Raw genomic sequence first — 14898 nt, 5'->3', positions numbered from 1 at the left:
TTCATATTTTGGGGTACCTTGCGAACTCTGTTCTAGTGAGCATTTGCCACCACTTAATGCTACTGACTAAACTTGAGTCAATGGAGTGTTGCAGCAACAAAAAAGGCTAAGGCAATTATGTGTATTGTCAACAGATGTATAGTATCCAGATTGCGAGAAGTAATGGTACCGTTCTTTCTGCGTTCGACAGACGTCACCTACAGTAATCTGACCTGTTCTGAGCACCACAGACCATGTCGGAGGGCAAAAGATGTTCATGGGCCTATAGATTGTTCTGTGAGGAAGGTTGAAGGAGTTTGGTATGTGTAGCCTGGGGGAAGACTATGGAAAGTGCTATGAAAGAGAGCCTTCTTAATAGGTGTTGTTTTAGAGGGTAGAACCTGAACTCAGTAGGTTCAAATGAAAACAAAAGGGATTCAGACTAAACACTAGGAAGATGTTCCTGCCAATGTGAGCTGTTTGCCAGTGGTAGAAAAATGGTAGAATGTCCTTTGTTAAGGTTTTTAAGCAGTCTTATCAAGGACAGTGCAGTAGATGCATTGGCAGCGGGTGGACTAGATATCTTTTGAGGTTCTTCTTTTCACCGGTAAGTGATGTGCCCATTGATGAATCAATATATTGGCCTTAAGGTTTTGAACAGTTTTGTACATATTTTGCATTCTTCTAGCAGATAGGATTTTGGGGTTTTTTTTACATACACAGTCATAGCTTTGATCGGAATTTTTTGGATGGGGCTAGTTTGGGGCCTGGTACCCACAAGGCCATGAATTATAAATAGCTGAATAAAAAGGTAAAGGGACCCCTGACCATTAGGTCCAGTCGTGGCTGACTCTGGGGTTGTGGTGCTCATCTCGCTTTATTGGCTTAGAGAGCTGGTGAACAGCTTCCGGGTCATGTGGCCAGCATGACTAAGCCGCTTCTGGTGAACTAGAGCAGCACACGGAAACACTGTTTACCTTCCCGCCAGAGCAGTACCTATTTATCTACTTGCACTTTGACATGCTTTCAAACTGCTAGGTTGGCAGGAGCAGGGATTGAGCAATGGGAGCTCACCCCATCGCAGGGATTCAAACCGCCAACCTTGTGATCGGCAAGTCCTAGGCTCTGTGGTTTAACCCACAGTGCCACCTGCATCCTGAAAAGGCTGAATTTGTCGTTCTGAAATAACTGAATAGTGTGACATAAATCTTAGAACTTCAGCTGAGAATAAAGTGTAGCTATTCTAAGAAGCAGTCCTTGTTTCCCCTTGTGATCAAAAGCTAATTCCAAATACATCTGAATCCTTTAGTGCCTATACGTTTATATTCAATCATAGGGTCTTAACATAATTTTGATTCAATATTCTAGGGTGCCCCCAATCAACATCTTAAACTGAAGGCCCTTAGCAGTAGTTTACGTAGATGTTTCTAACATGCCAGTTAAATTACTTAAAATTCCACACATTTATATTCAGTTAACGTAGTGTGTCTCATGTTTTCATATTTCAAAAAATGGCAAAGCCCACTGGTGGCCAATCATACTTGAAGCTTCATCAATATTAACCCCAAATCCTGCATCTTTGAAGATATATTTGACATTATAATTTTAAAGATTGAGCTTAGGTTCTGCCAAGGATTACCTCATTATTAAAACACATGCTATCTCTGTGATTCCTTCCGTCCCTGAGATAGGACGGATACATTTCAAAAGACTTTTCCCCCCTAATATCATTGGAATTATTCCTTATTTCATACACAATTAAGCAAACAAACAAAAAGCAACCCAAAAGATTATTTAATTAGTGTGTAATTTGCTTTGGCATATGCAAATCTCATTTGTTTTGGCATTATCAAATCTCAGTAATTTACTTACAGTTACCTCCTTTGGTGAGGAAAGCTCATCCGCTTGAACGGCTTTCTATGCTGGAGCTGCAAATAAATATAGAATTGTAGTAAGTATCCCAGTGGTGGATGGGTAATGCTTGCATCTACCCAGTAATATAAATCCAAAGAGGCAGCACATTCTTTAAGGTAAAGTAAAGGTAAAGGTACCCCTGCCCGTACGGGCCAGTCTTGACAGACTCTGGGGTTGTGCGCCCATGTCACTCTAGAGGCCGGGGGCCAGCGCTGTCCGGAGACACTTCCAGGTCACGTGGCCAGTGTGACAAAGCTGCATCTGGCGAGCCAGCGCAGCACACGGAACGCCGTTTACCTTTCCGCTGGTAAGCGGTCCCTATTTATCTACTTGCACCCGGGGGTGCTTTCGAACTGCTAGGTTGGCAGGCGCTGGGACCAAGCAGCGGGAGTGCACCCCGCCGCGGGGATTCAAACCGCCGACCTTTCGATCGGCAAGCCCTAGGCGCTGAGGCTTTTACCCACAGCGCCACCCGCGTCCCTAAAAAAAAAAAAAGCCTACGGCACCCGGTATTCCCAGGTGGTCTCCCACCCAAGTACTAACCAGGCCTGACCCTGCTTAGCTTCCGAGATCAGACGAGATCGGGCGTGTTCAGGGTAGTATGGCCGTAGACATTCTTTACATTTACTGAAAACCAGCAAATCCAGATTCTGACGCTCCTCTTGACTGCAAGTCCCCCTTCTGTCCCCCAAGAATCAGGTTCTCTCAAGTTGGAATTGTTGAAGGCAAAGTTAGTTTCTCACAGAGAATACAGATGGTGGCGCAGTTAGGTAATTCTAGATTCTGGACTTAATAATGGTTCTTTAGATGGTGGCATGTATTTCTTCACTTCAAAATGTGCAATGCCAACCCCTTTCCATTTGGCTATCTGGTTCATTCTGCTGGTTCATCCCTGACTTCCAGCCCCAAAGTCTTGCCCTCATAACACCACTGGATGCAGAAGCAGAATTACTTTCTTGCCCGTACCAATGAGCAAGCCCGACCAGGGAATATCACATGACCCACTCTTAAAAGGATGGTGTTCATGCCATTCCTTCCATTGCAGAATGGAATGATGGTACACAGGATAAAATCTTTCCTGGCATTGCTTGCTTCAGACTCCAGTCTGGAGATACATTCAAAGAGGCAGAAGAAGAAGAAGAAGAAGAAGAAGAAGAAGAAGAAGAAGAAGAAGAAGAAGAAGAAGAAGAAGAGGAGGAGGAGGAGGAGGAGGAGGAGTTTGGATTTGATATCCTGCTTTATCACTACCCAAAGGAGTCTCAAAGCAGCTAATATTCTCCTTTCCCTTCTTCCCCCACAACAAACACCCTGTGAGGTGAGTGAGGCTGAGAGACTTCAAGAAGTGTGACTAGCCCAAGGTCACCCAGCAGCTGCATGTGGAGGAGCGGGGACGCGAACCTGGTTCACCAGATTACGAGACTACCGCTCTTAACCACTACACCACACTGGCTCCGTACTGCGGGCTCATAGTAAACTCCCATTTTTTTAAACCATGTGAGTTGATGGCACTTAAAGAACTATTTTCTGATATCCTGAGTAGAGAATGTTTCCACTCAACCTAGTACATGTTGCTTCTAAATCTGTAGGGCAGCTCTTCGTCTTTCTAAGCCGCTCACTGTCTCTTTAGATGGCTTCAATTATTAGCGCTCCTTTCTTTTTATAGTCAAATATGTCAGTCTGGATAGGCAAGATCTCTTGTGATTCATCCCATGAATCACCAGTTTTCCATGCCTTAATGTCAGGGTCAATTTAAGTGTGACAGCGGTAGCTGGGTGGAGGTCAGCAAAAACCCCAAACTTACACATGTGGGTGCCCCATGCGATGGGTCTCATAGTTAAAATAGTGCCAGAATTAAATGGTTCTGATGACGTGCTAGTCCTATGAGGGTTGCAGCACTTCTTGTATCAAGGTTATTAATATTGTGCATATGGAAGCAATTTGGATGAATAAAAAACTGATTCTTCTTTGAAATAAAAATTCTGCAGTTCAAAATGATGATTCAGAAGCTTTACTTACAGAATTTAAACTCCAATCAACTTAAAACAAATAAGGTTTCATTCAGTTAGATACATAATTTCTAATACTGATCCCAATATAGGTATTATGCATACCCAAAGCTAAAAATCAAAGCTGTCTCTCCTCCATACCAGCCTCCATTAGCTTGAAGGTGTTTTCCTGGAGAGAGATTAGTATGTTCATTCTGTTCAGCAGCTTGAGAACAAAGAACCCCAACATCCAAAAAAGGATGGCTACAGATTAGCATATGCAGAAACTTGTAATAGTATATCTTTTTGTGGCTGAGCCACCAAGATACAGTCCTACTTAATCATTAATTTGTTAGTCTCTCTCTTCAGCTCCACTGGAAATTTCCATGCCATGCTTCACAGCATACATACAGAACAATGCAGAGTTATTTTCCATCTCAGTGTACATTAAACAACACTTAACAGTTGGTGCCCCATCTTTCAGTCTCTCACACCAATCAGACCAATTCTCTTGAAAGATGGCAGCATCAAAGAAGAGGCATTTTGCAGGTGTTTGTATGACAGCAAGCAGAGCTTCTAACAAACTTATACACAACCATAATGTAATCTACAGTGTCAATAACAAGATGTATAGTTTCTTATCTACCTAAATATTTACAGTGCTTTCTGAATAAAGGGATGTTTTCCCATATGACATTTGTAATCAGTGGTATTCCACCCCCTCAAAGTCAGCTGTTTTCAAATATTTCCAGACAAACTTCCTTAAAAAGACAACATGTGGCTTGCTGGCTTCATCCATTACAGATTAACCTGTTTTGCTGGCTCATATAGCTGCATGAATTTATTTCAACACTCTCAACACATTTCTTGCATATGTGCTGGTGAGCCACAGGCAGTTGCAGCTGATGACGTACACAGTGTACACTCTTAGAACTGGTCTATATGTTAACTTTACCATAAAAGACTTTCCTTGGTTCACCACTTTGCTGGTACCCACCAGTGATATGGATTGGAAGACAGGTATCTCACAGTTATCACCCAACCCATGGGGCTTTTCCTGTACATCAGACCACTGGTCCAACTAAATTAGTTTCATCTACACTGACTGGCAATGTAGGGATATTTTCCAGCCTGACCTGAAGATGTGTGGAATGAACCTGGGATCTTTTGCATTCAAAGCATGTGCTCTCTCACTGATCTATGGCTGTTCACTGATTCTTTCAGATAAGCTTTAAAACTCTCTTTAGGCAAAGGCCCCTTTTCAGCCTCACTTCCACTAAAAATAATAATAACCATGAGACTAAGTCAGTATTGTGTTCCTATTATTGCTACTGTCTGAGCCTGATTTGCTCCTATAATCTGTTTTTTACCACTCTTGAAAGGATGTCCACAGTGCCTTAAACACATCTAGTAGTAGAGCCCAGGTTTTGAATATATAAGGTCTTAGTTTAGCACCTCTAACTGAAAGAAAGCAGTCTGCAAGCCTGGGAAATATTGCTGCTTGAGACATTGGAGAGGGATTTCCATCCATTTTCATATCTGTTACGTCATTATGGTTGATATTATAGTGGGATATTAATAATATTTGTTGTTTGAACGTGCCATGCTCTGACTGCACTGATCCGCAAATTTCACCTTTTGTGTGTGCAACATTGCTTTAAAAAGCTATATCCATGTTTGAGAACTGGTTTGGAAAGATCTATGCGTCCTGTACAGCCAAGTGGTTGGCTGTGGGATAAGTAGCAAGTCGTTCAAACTGGCAATCCAGATAAGAAGACCTTTGTAAAACTAGGCGGAACCATGTTGACTCTCCTAATCCCTGTGAGGTTATTTCCTGCAATACCTTATACGGCCATCATCAGTGATGGTGCTGCAGTGCCACAGAAAGCAGGCCAACAGCTTCTCTGTTCTGGCAGTGTGACTCAGTGAGGGGATGAGCCAGGATCCTACTACCAGAACCCCTGGTTCAAGCCCCCTGGCACTTTACAGGCCCCATTTTATGTTCATACAGGATTTCAAATTGTATGGGGCAAGTGGGAGTGCACCATGTAGCTTCACATCACCTTTACTATGCAAGCTATTGCCAGCTGTTTCCCATCATCCCTGACCCCTGGTCTTGCTAAATAGGGAGGTTGGAAGTTGTTGTCCAAAAACAGCTGGAAGCTCAAGTTCGGGAGACTCTGTTCTAGAAGCAGGCTCTCAAACTTCTGTGGTGGGGACTTCCAGTACTTGAGTGGATTGGGCATAGGAATTGTGAAGGGCAGAGCTCTCTCTCTCTGTTTGCTGTTGGTGTTAAGAGATGATAACTATGGTAATTGTGAAGTGAGAGATCTGGCATCAAATGAATATCCATAATACCATATATATATTTTCTATTGAAGTTCTATCAAGTGGCACTAAGAGATTCACAGTATTCGTGTAAATGAGAATGTGTTGCTTTTCATCTTCTCATTAGCTCCTTGGAGATATCAATAAGAGATAATACTAGCACTGAACAACAACAACATCATCAACAACAACAACAGAGTGGAATCCATAGAACATAAACTGATTCAATATGCAGATAATAGCCTATCATCAGTCATGGATTTCCACTTCAGAATCGAGAAGGTTGTGGACTTAACACAGAGAGCAGCATATTATATTGGACTATAAAATAAATTATTCTAAATGCCCTTATCCATTACTTTGCTTTCAGCCATGGTTTGCAGCCAGCAAATCTAAATGGGGAAAGAGCTAAGGAATCAATTCAAAAGAAAGCTCAGTAGCATTGTAAAACACTTGCGAAACAATTACTGTGAGGATTAGTGGTTATGTTGAGAGGTGGAGAACTGTCAGTCTTTGGCTTGATAGAGAAAATGAATGTTCGGCTGGAACTAGCTTCTAAGCATAAGATATAATGAAAAGGTTTAGGCTTAATATTACAAAACTAGAGTTTAGGGAAATGTCCTAAGCTTGCTCCAGTTGGTGGACATGAAAGGAAACTTATACTGGTGATCAGCCTACGAGACTTTCATTTGAAGAATTGGCAGTGTTGCTTAATTGCCCCCAATTCAAGGCATCCTGAGGGGCAAGATGTCTTGAACCAACCTGCTGGTCTTTACATTCCGAAGGGGACAGCACAGAATAGCTCAGTTGGTTAGAGCATGGAGCTGATGATGCCAGTGTTGCAGGTTCAATCCCCATATGGGACAGCTGCATATTCAGGTTATGCAGATTACGGTATGTACTAGATTATTCTCGTTATGATTCTGTGATTCTCTGCTGTTCCTTAGAAAAAGTGATGGGTGTGCTCCCCCCGGCTCATCTCACAATTAGCTCGGTTTTTCCAGGTTTTCTCAGAGAACTCTGGGGGGGGGGGGTTCTGCCCCCGCCATAATTAAGTTCATAATAATCATGTAACCACTAATCTTCCCTTCTAGTCCTGCCTTCCCAACAATTAAGTTTGTGAAGATACGGTAGCAGCAATAAGGGTGATGCAGAGAGTTTACAGCATGGGTAGGCAAACTAAGGCCTGGGGGTCGGATCCAGCCCAATTGCCTTCTAAATCCGGCCCTCAGACAGTCCGGGAATCAGCATGTTTTTACATGAGTAGAATGTGCCCTTTTATTTTAAAGGCGTCTCTGGGTTATTTGTGGGGCCTGCCTGGTGTTTTTATATGTGTAGAATGTGTGCTTTTATTTAAAATGCATCTCTGGGTTATTTGTGGAACATAGGAATTCGTTCATTTTTTCCCTTCAAAATATAGTCTGGGCCCCCACAAGGTCTGAGGGACAATGGACCGGCCCCCTGCTGAAAAAGTTTGCAGACCCATGGCTTACAGCATTGCTCATTTTTAAGACCTGGATGGTCTAGCCCTGGTGCTTGCTTGGCCAGGAATTTCTACAGCTTCCAGGGAGCTGGGGAAATGGAGTTTCCAGTGCCTCTGTGCTCAAAATGGGCTCTCGTTCCCAGGATCCATGACAGTGGTAGATTTTTCTCCTTAAGCATTGCTTGTCAAAATTCCTTCTCCTCCCCACTCATTCCCCTGGTTATAATCTGAGGGAAAGGGGGAAGAAAGAGTGTTGGCAGAAGGAAAGACTGGTGCTGGGACAAGTGGGGATGGGCCTTTTATGCTCCAGGTATTTTGTAGGAGTTCTTGGCATGGCTCAAAATGAGATTGAGGGTGACACACTCTGCATCCACTCCGGAGTTCAGTATTGGTATACATTGGTACCTCGGGTTACATACGCTTCAGGTTACAGACTCCGCTAACCCAGAAATAGTACCTCAGGTTAAGAACTTTGCTTCAGGATGAGAACAGAAATCGTGCTCCGGTGGCGTGGCAGCAGCAGGAGGCCCCATTAGCTAAAGTGGTGCTTCAGGTTAAGAACAGACTGCTGGAACGAATTAAGTACTTAACCCGAGGTACCACTGTATAAAGCTGTGAAAAGAAATTGCACCTTTTGTGCTGTGAGCCTGTCTCTCTTATTTTTCCTTATGCACCTCCTAAGTTTAACTCTTGCTGTTTCTTTTAATTCTGGTTTATTTCTTGCATTTTAGTACCTAACTGCTCATTTCTTCTGTTTCTTCTGCTAGTTTGCTAAATGTTCGAATGAATTCAGACTTAAACCAGACATTGCATGTTGCTTGAGACTGTTCACAATAATCTTTTTCTCCTCTGTCATGTCAACAGGTTTCTTTATTTACTGGCCTTCCCTTTTCCACCCTCCAGACCTTCTAATATTGATCATTGCCTCTCCTTTGTTGCAGGCACACATACACCCCATTTTCTCATTATGTTTAAGAACATTTTAAAGCACCAAGCTGTTCAGAAAATATTTTCAGTTAGCAGTTTGTCTCAGCAAAAAATGATTCAGCCTTCAAACCCCTGTGCTTGCTCCCATTTCTTGCTTTTTTAGTCTTTATTAAATTAGCTGCTTGAAATAGTCGATGGATGCACCAAACAAGATTTGTATCTGTAATTTACCCAGATCTTTCCCTAGAACTTTCACTTATCCACATCAGAGGTTATTAGGGCCCTGAGAATGTTAAAGGACTTTGAAATTTGTAATATGAATTGTTCAAAAGGGTGCAAACACGAAAGCATATTTGTGGGTGGGTTCCAGTAGCATGCAGAGTACTGTATATCATATGTTTTCATTGACTTGACTATGTTCTCATTGATCCAGAATGAAATATGTTATTGTCTGATACCCCGCCCATCTGACTGGGTTTGCACAGCCACTCTGGGCAGCTCCCAACAGAATATAATAATAAAAAAGCAATAAAGCATCAAACATTAAAAACTTCCCTAAACAGAGCTGCCTTCAGATGTCTTCTAAAAGTCAGATAGTTGTTTATCTCTTTGACATCTGATGGGAGGGCATTCCACAGAGCGGGCGCCACTACCGAGAAGGCCCTCTGCCTTGTTCCCTGTAACCTCACTTCTCACAGGGAGGGAACCGCCAGAAATGTCCGGGTAGAATGATGGGGGTGGAGACACTCCTACAGTTATACGGGGCCGAGGCCATTTAGGGCTTTAAAGGTCAGCACCAACACTTTGAATTGTGCTTGGAAACATACTGACACATACAGACCACAAACATACATGCAAGTTTTGTGAAGGTGTTTTGTGAAGGCTGCCACTGCAGCTGTGTTGTGAGCAGGGGCGGACGAAGGGGGATGTAAAATGCCGGGCGGCACTCATCGCAGGACCTGCAGTGCGCCCGAGCCATGCGTCTCTCCTGGGAGAGATGCAGTGGCTCGGGCGCACGCAGGCTCTGCGCTGCCCAAACAATCCGCCTGCTGCCACCCCACCCCCAGCTGTAGGGCAGCTGAGTGGGAGGAGGCAGGCAGACTCTGGAGGCCCCGTGGTATGCCCCGCCCCTATGGGCAGCTCGCCCTGCCCTTGCCCCGCCCCTATGAGCAGCTCGCCCCGCCCCAGGCGCCCGAGTGGCTTCCTCCGCCTCTGGTTGTGAGTCAAGCTCTACCACTGGGGATGTTTCCACTGATGGTAGCCAGCACAGGGCTTTGAAACAGGGTGTTGCAAGGGCAAAGCAGTGTCACGTCAGTGTGCCCGATCCTAAGCTGCACTAGCCTATAGCTGACACAGCCTCCGCCTTCCATCACATCTGGTGTGAGTTGGCAAAATTTCAGGTGGCAGAGTGGCTGACCCGTTGCTCTACTCCCAGCTGGATGAGTGAACTCTTAAGTCTATTACGCTGGCGCCCCCATCATGCTTAATTGGGTTCTCCGTTAAAGAGGGCATGTGTTGCAGTGAGACCTGGCAACCAAACCCTGTGTTGTGGGTGGGTACATTTGGATAGCCACATCACCCAGTTGGTAGATCCCTTGATGCAGGGTTTAATCAGATCAATGGGACGCAAGCTAAACGGATCAAGGGACCTATATATACTTATACACATGACCCAGAGCTTCCTCTTTTGGTGCGTGCACACCCGCCCACCTCTCCCTATATTTAGAGCTTGCACGCTTGACCTTGCTATGCTGTCGTCAGTCGTCTGTCTTGGGACAGGGGCACGACAGGAATTTCCCCCACTTGGCTGATTGGCTGGTGCCATTTGGGTTTTGCCTGCTGCGTAGCAAATCGTCACAACTTGTAAGGTTGTGGATAGGCTCTGGTTCAGGTGATAGGGATGGGGGAAAGCTCTTGCCATCCCTATGTGAAGGGTATTCTGTTAAAGGAATCCAGGGACTCAATGGTTTGGTCAACCCTGTGAGGGGGTTGCGCCCATGCCTTGAGTCCAGGGGGACATCTGGGTGGTGGACATAGCCTGTTCCCGGCTTTCCGCCTATCCGGGTGTTCACCCTAGGCTGACCTATGCTGGTGCCCTGGGTCAGCGCTACCTGCAACGGTGCAGGGAGCTAGTCAAACTAGAGCCCATGCAACCACTCACTTGCTGTAATCAATAAAGTTGTGGCCTAAATTCTGCCAAAAACCAAACCAAAATTTTGAGTCTTGTCTGAATTTATTTAAGGGGAAGGTTTAAAGGTCTGAACATGCAAAATAGTCACAAAGTGAAGTGTCTGCTTTCAGTGGGTCTACTCTAAGCATGATTAATCTGACTACAACCTACTGAGAATAAACAAACTAGCTATTTTGCTTTGGTCATCTAAAAGTCTAATAATAATAATAATAATAATAATAATAATAATAATAATAATAATTTATTTATACCCCACCCATCTGGCTGAGTCTCCCCAGCCACTCTGGGCGGCTCCCAACAGAATATTAAAAACACGATAAAGACATCCAGGTCCTAAGTAAATATCATGCCCATTCATCTATCTGAGAATTCTGGATATAACCCAGGTTTTTTTTCAAATTGTTCATATTTGGGGTTAATTCTCAAAAGCACCATTAAAAGAAAGCTTTTTATTTTGTACCACAGGAAATTCATAAGCTTTCTGTAAAACATTCACACCATAATAAAGATTTGTCTGTTAAGACAAAACTTAACAAGAACTGTATTATTTAAATTGTACAGTATTTGTATGTTACTAACAATTAAAGTCTACTGCAATCACACTACTAAACTGTATAAAACCAAAAGGTGGCAATGTTCTGGGAGGCTCATATCTTGATCATCAAGATAACCCCAGGATTAATTGGTAGTTGCTGAAAGAATGAGCTCATATATGTTTATTCACTTGCTTTGATATATGCTAATTGGCTTGCTCTGATGCTACACTTATCTGTGGGCTTGGTGTGCTTGGTTACTGACCTAGAGAGGAAAGCTATCTGTAAGACTTGGAGGCTTGCCACATATGCCTTCGTTGGCAGGTGGACCGATGGGAGGTTCTGGCCAATTGGACGTAAGCTGATATTTGTATAAGTAATGCATGAAAGCTATCCTGGGTGCAGATAAGTTATGATGAACGCTTGCTCTGGTTATCTCCTGCTTGAACTGCTGCAATGCACTCTACTTGGGGCTACCTTTGAAGGTGACCCAGAAACTACAACTAATCCAGAATGTGGCATCTAGACTGGTGACTGTGAGCGGCCGCCGAGATCATATAACACTGGTCTTGAAAGACCTACATTGGCTCCCAGTCCATTTCCGAGCACAATTCAAAGTGTTGGCACTGACCTTTAAAGCCCTAAACGGCCTCTGCCCAGTATACCTGAAGGAGCATCTCCACCCTCATCATTCAGCCAGGACACTGAGGTCCAGTGTTTAGGGTAGTTTGTAATGACTAATGTTTTAATGTATTTTAACTGGGGAAACCCAGCCAGATGGGCAGGGTATAAATAATAAATTATTATGATCCTGACCCCTTCAGCAGCAAGACTCAAGGGGTGTAAGCCATCTTCACACAGGGATGTCCACACTAAAGAAATTTCACACAATGAATTGTGGCAAATGTGGATTCTCAAGCAAATTTGCTGCAGCCATTCCTTGCTCTCTTATTAAGATGCCTGCGATACATAAGCATATATCAAAACATGCATTGTTTTTCATTGACATGAGAGTCAGGCTGAGTAGTCTCAGTTAGTCTTTAGCTTCATGCGACACTCTAAACTGAAGTCCAGAGCTACTGCAAATGCAATTCATATGCATACAAGTAGGCCTTCCCATTCCTTAAAAATCCTTCTAATGTAAAGGCCATGTCTGAAACTTATCCCATGTAAAATATATTTTTAAGGGAATCCCACCTATGTGTGTTGATGTCACACACAACAAAAATTGTTTGTGATTAGGGCAACTAAGTCAACAAGTATAAAGGGCACTTAAACAATAGTCAACTACCTAGTCTTGCCTAGTTCCAAAGTAATCAGGACAACTGTGTCTGAGGGGGAAATATTTTTTTTGCAGATTTCCCCTTTAACGGGCTTTAGAGATACTTCAGTTAGGCATTTAATTTGTATACATGCTTTCAAAAATATCCACAGGGTGCGATTAAAAGAATTGTGCCATTCATTGAGAAATTAATTGGGGATCAATATACCCACCTTACATTCCAGCCCATTTTGACATTTCTGGAACCCCCCTGCCAAGAAAACTAGGTGGCCATCCCCAGCTACCTTTCGGAAATGGTGAATGTTGCAGTGGTGGGAGTGAAATGCTTGAGCTCATCGTGTAAGTGGTGGCCTCTGCCTCAAAGCTTTGTTTTCTCTCCTTAGGTGCTGACGCTGTAGAAGCCCAGTGTAAGAGATTTGAAGTGAGCTCCAGTGAAGATGGAAGGGTGCTCTTCTCTGCTGACGAAGAAGAGATCGTCATTGGAGCAGACAGACTGAAAGTCACAGGTAGGGAAGAACAGCGGTACCCTTTTTTTATTTATTTAAAAGTGTTAATGGTATTGATGGTAATACGCCCATAAGGTTTGCATAAGTATACCACAGTTTATTTTAAATGAGGAGGAAGACTTGCTCTCCATCATTTATGCACATTTTTCTAATGCATGTTCATGCACTCGACCAACAGATATACCACACGTTGTTCTGCATTAAGGGTGCAGAAATAGAACCTGCAACCAAATATGGCAGTGTGGAATGCTCCTGTTCATCATTCCAGAAATCCTAGTCCATTCCACTCCCTATCCCAGCTTTTTGTTCTCCCCTCCCCTGCTGCTCAACAGTCAGCATGCTCAATCTTTACTGGGGTTTTTTTTGGGGGGTCCTCTCTAAGGGTTTTCGCTAAATCTTTTTTGCCCTTGCACAAATTTTGTGGTTCCCCTAAACTACTACTACTAATAATAATAATAATAATAATAATAATAATTGTACCCCTCCCATCTGACTGGGTTGCCCCAGCCACTCCGGGCAGCTTCCAACAAATATAAAACCACAATAAAACATCAAACATTAAAAACTTCCCTATACAGGGATACCTCCCTCTCATGTGTGGATAATTTTGGCTACCCAAGGACCAGCGCTCAAGAAATATCCTTATCTTAGGCAAAGGAGAGGAAAGCCTAAGGTAGATAGGAAGGGGGTTGTGACCAGTCAAAGGGCTGAAGGATGAGTAAACTGGAAGTGGGTAGACTTGGTGGATTCTGCATAAAGGAAAAAGGGAGGAGCAAAGGAAGAAGTCAGGAATGTTTGAGGAGGAAGAATCTTGGTGAAACCAAGAAACCGAGGAGTGATAGGCTCTGCCTCATGCTAGGGAGTAGCATGGTGGGCACCAAAGTACCAAAATGGTGGCCAGCTGGGCCCCAAAAAAGAGCCAGGGACAGAGTGGACATAGGCTGCTGCAACCACATCCTGACTGGGAAGCCAGGAGAAAGGGAGAGCAGCAAGATGAGTGGCAACAGATACAGTCCTGAGTAGCAACATACAGTGGTACCTCGGGTTACATACGCTTCAGGTTACATATGCTTCAGGTTACAGACTCCGCTAACCCAGAAATAGTACCTCGGGTTAAGAACTTTGCTTCAGGATGAGAACAGAAATCGTGCTCCGGCGGCATGGCAGCAGCAGGAGGCCCCATTAGCTAAAGTGGTCTTCAGGTTAAGAACAGTTTCAGGACCTCCGGAACGAATTAAGTACTTAACCCGAGGTACCACTGTACTTCCATGGAAGGTCCAACTCAGGGCCTTGAAAATGAGGCTGGCAAAGAGTGGGAGGGGCATTCACCTGGTCTAATCCCACCTTTGTTTGCTTTTATGTCTGCTTTTTTAAAAAAAATAAACATGCAAGTTGCTGAGTCGCATCTACCTTTCTGGCTCTGTTATTTGGGAAACCAAAGTGGAAGATCTGGTTCGCTGTGATGCTGAGTTCTCCCCTCCCCTTTTGTTGCTGTCCAGACACAGCAATAACGTAGATGTATATTCTCCTGCTGTAGAATTCGACTCTCTACCCGCTGTTCTGTTTCACATGCCATCATTAATACAGCATTAATTTATTGCGCTTTTGCCATTTTGAGAGGTTTACTTAGGTAACGCCACCCCCACCCCCAATAGTCATAAAAGCTGCCATTACCCAGCATGTTAATAGTCGCCTGTACTCAAAATGTCAGCTCTAATTTCTCCGTGACTTAAGGGTACGTACTTAAAAGTACTCTATAAAGAGTGCTTC

General features: G+C 43.7%; 1 protein-coding gene and 1 non-coding gene across 2 annotated transcripts in view; one reads left to right on the top strand and one right to left on the bottom strand.

Annotated features, from left to right (window-relative positions):
• SGCZ (sarcoglycan zeta) overlaps positions 1 to 14898 on the top strand; it is a 587076-nt gene that overhangs the window by 517278 nt on the left and 54900 nt on the right. The window contains exon 5 of the mRNA XM_028743817.2: positions 13006 to 13128. Coding sequence (XP_028599650.1) covers positions 13006 to 13128 — 123 coding nt within the window. The remainder of the gene's footprint in view (positions 1 to 13005; positions 13129 to 14898) is intronic.
• LOC114604786 (5S ribosomal RNA) lies at positions 2388 to 2506 on the bottom strand. Its single transcript, XR_003708430.2, has one exon. It is a non-coding gene; the product is annotated as a 5S ribosomal RNA (ribosomal RNA).

The sequence above is a fragment of the Podarcis muralis genome, chromosome 9 (assembly GCF_964188315.1).
Source record: "Podarcis muralis chromosome 9, rPodMur119.hap1.1, whole genome shotgun sequence".
NCBI lineage: Eukaryota > Metazoa > Chordata > Lepidosauria > Squamata > Lacertidae > Podarcis > Podarcis muralis.
Note: the sequence above shows the minus strand (reverse complement) of the source record. Positions and strands in the feature narration are given on the sequence as shown.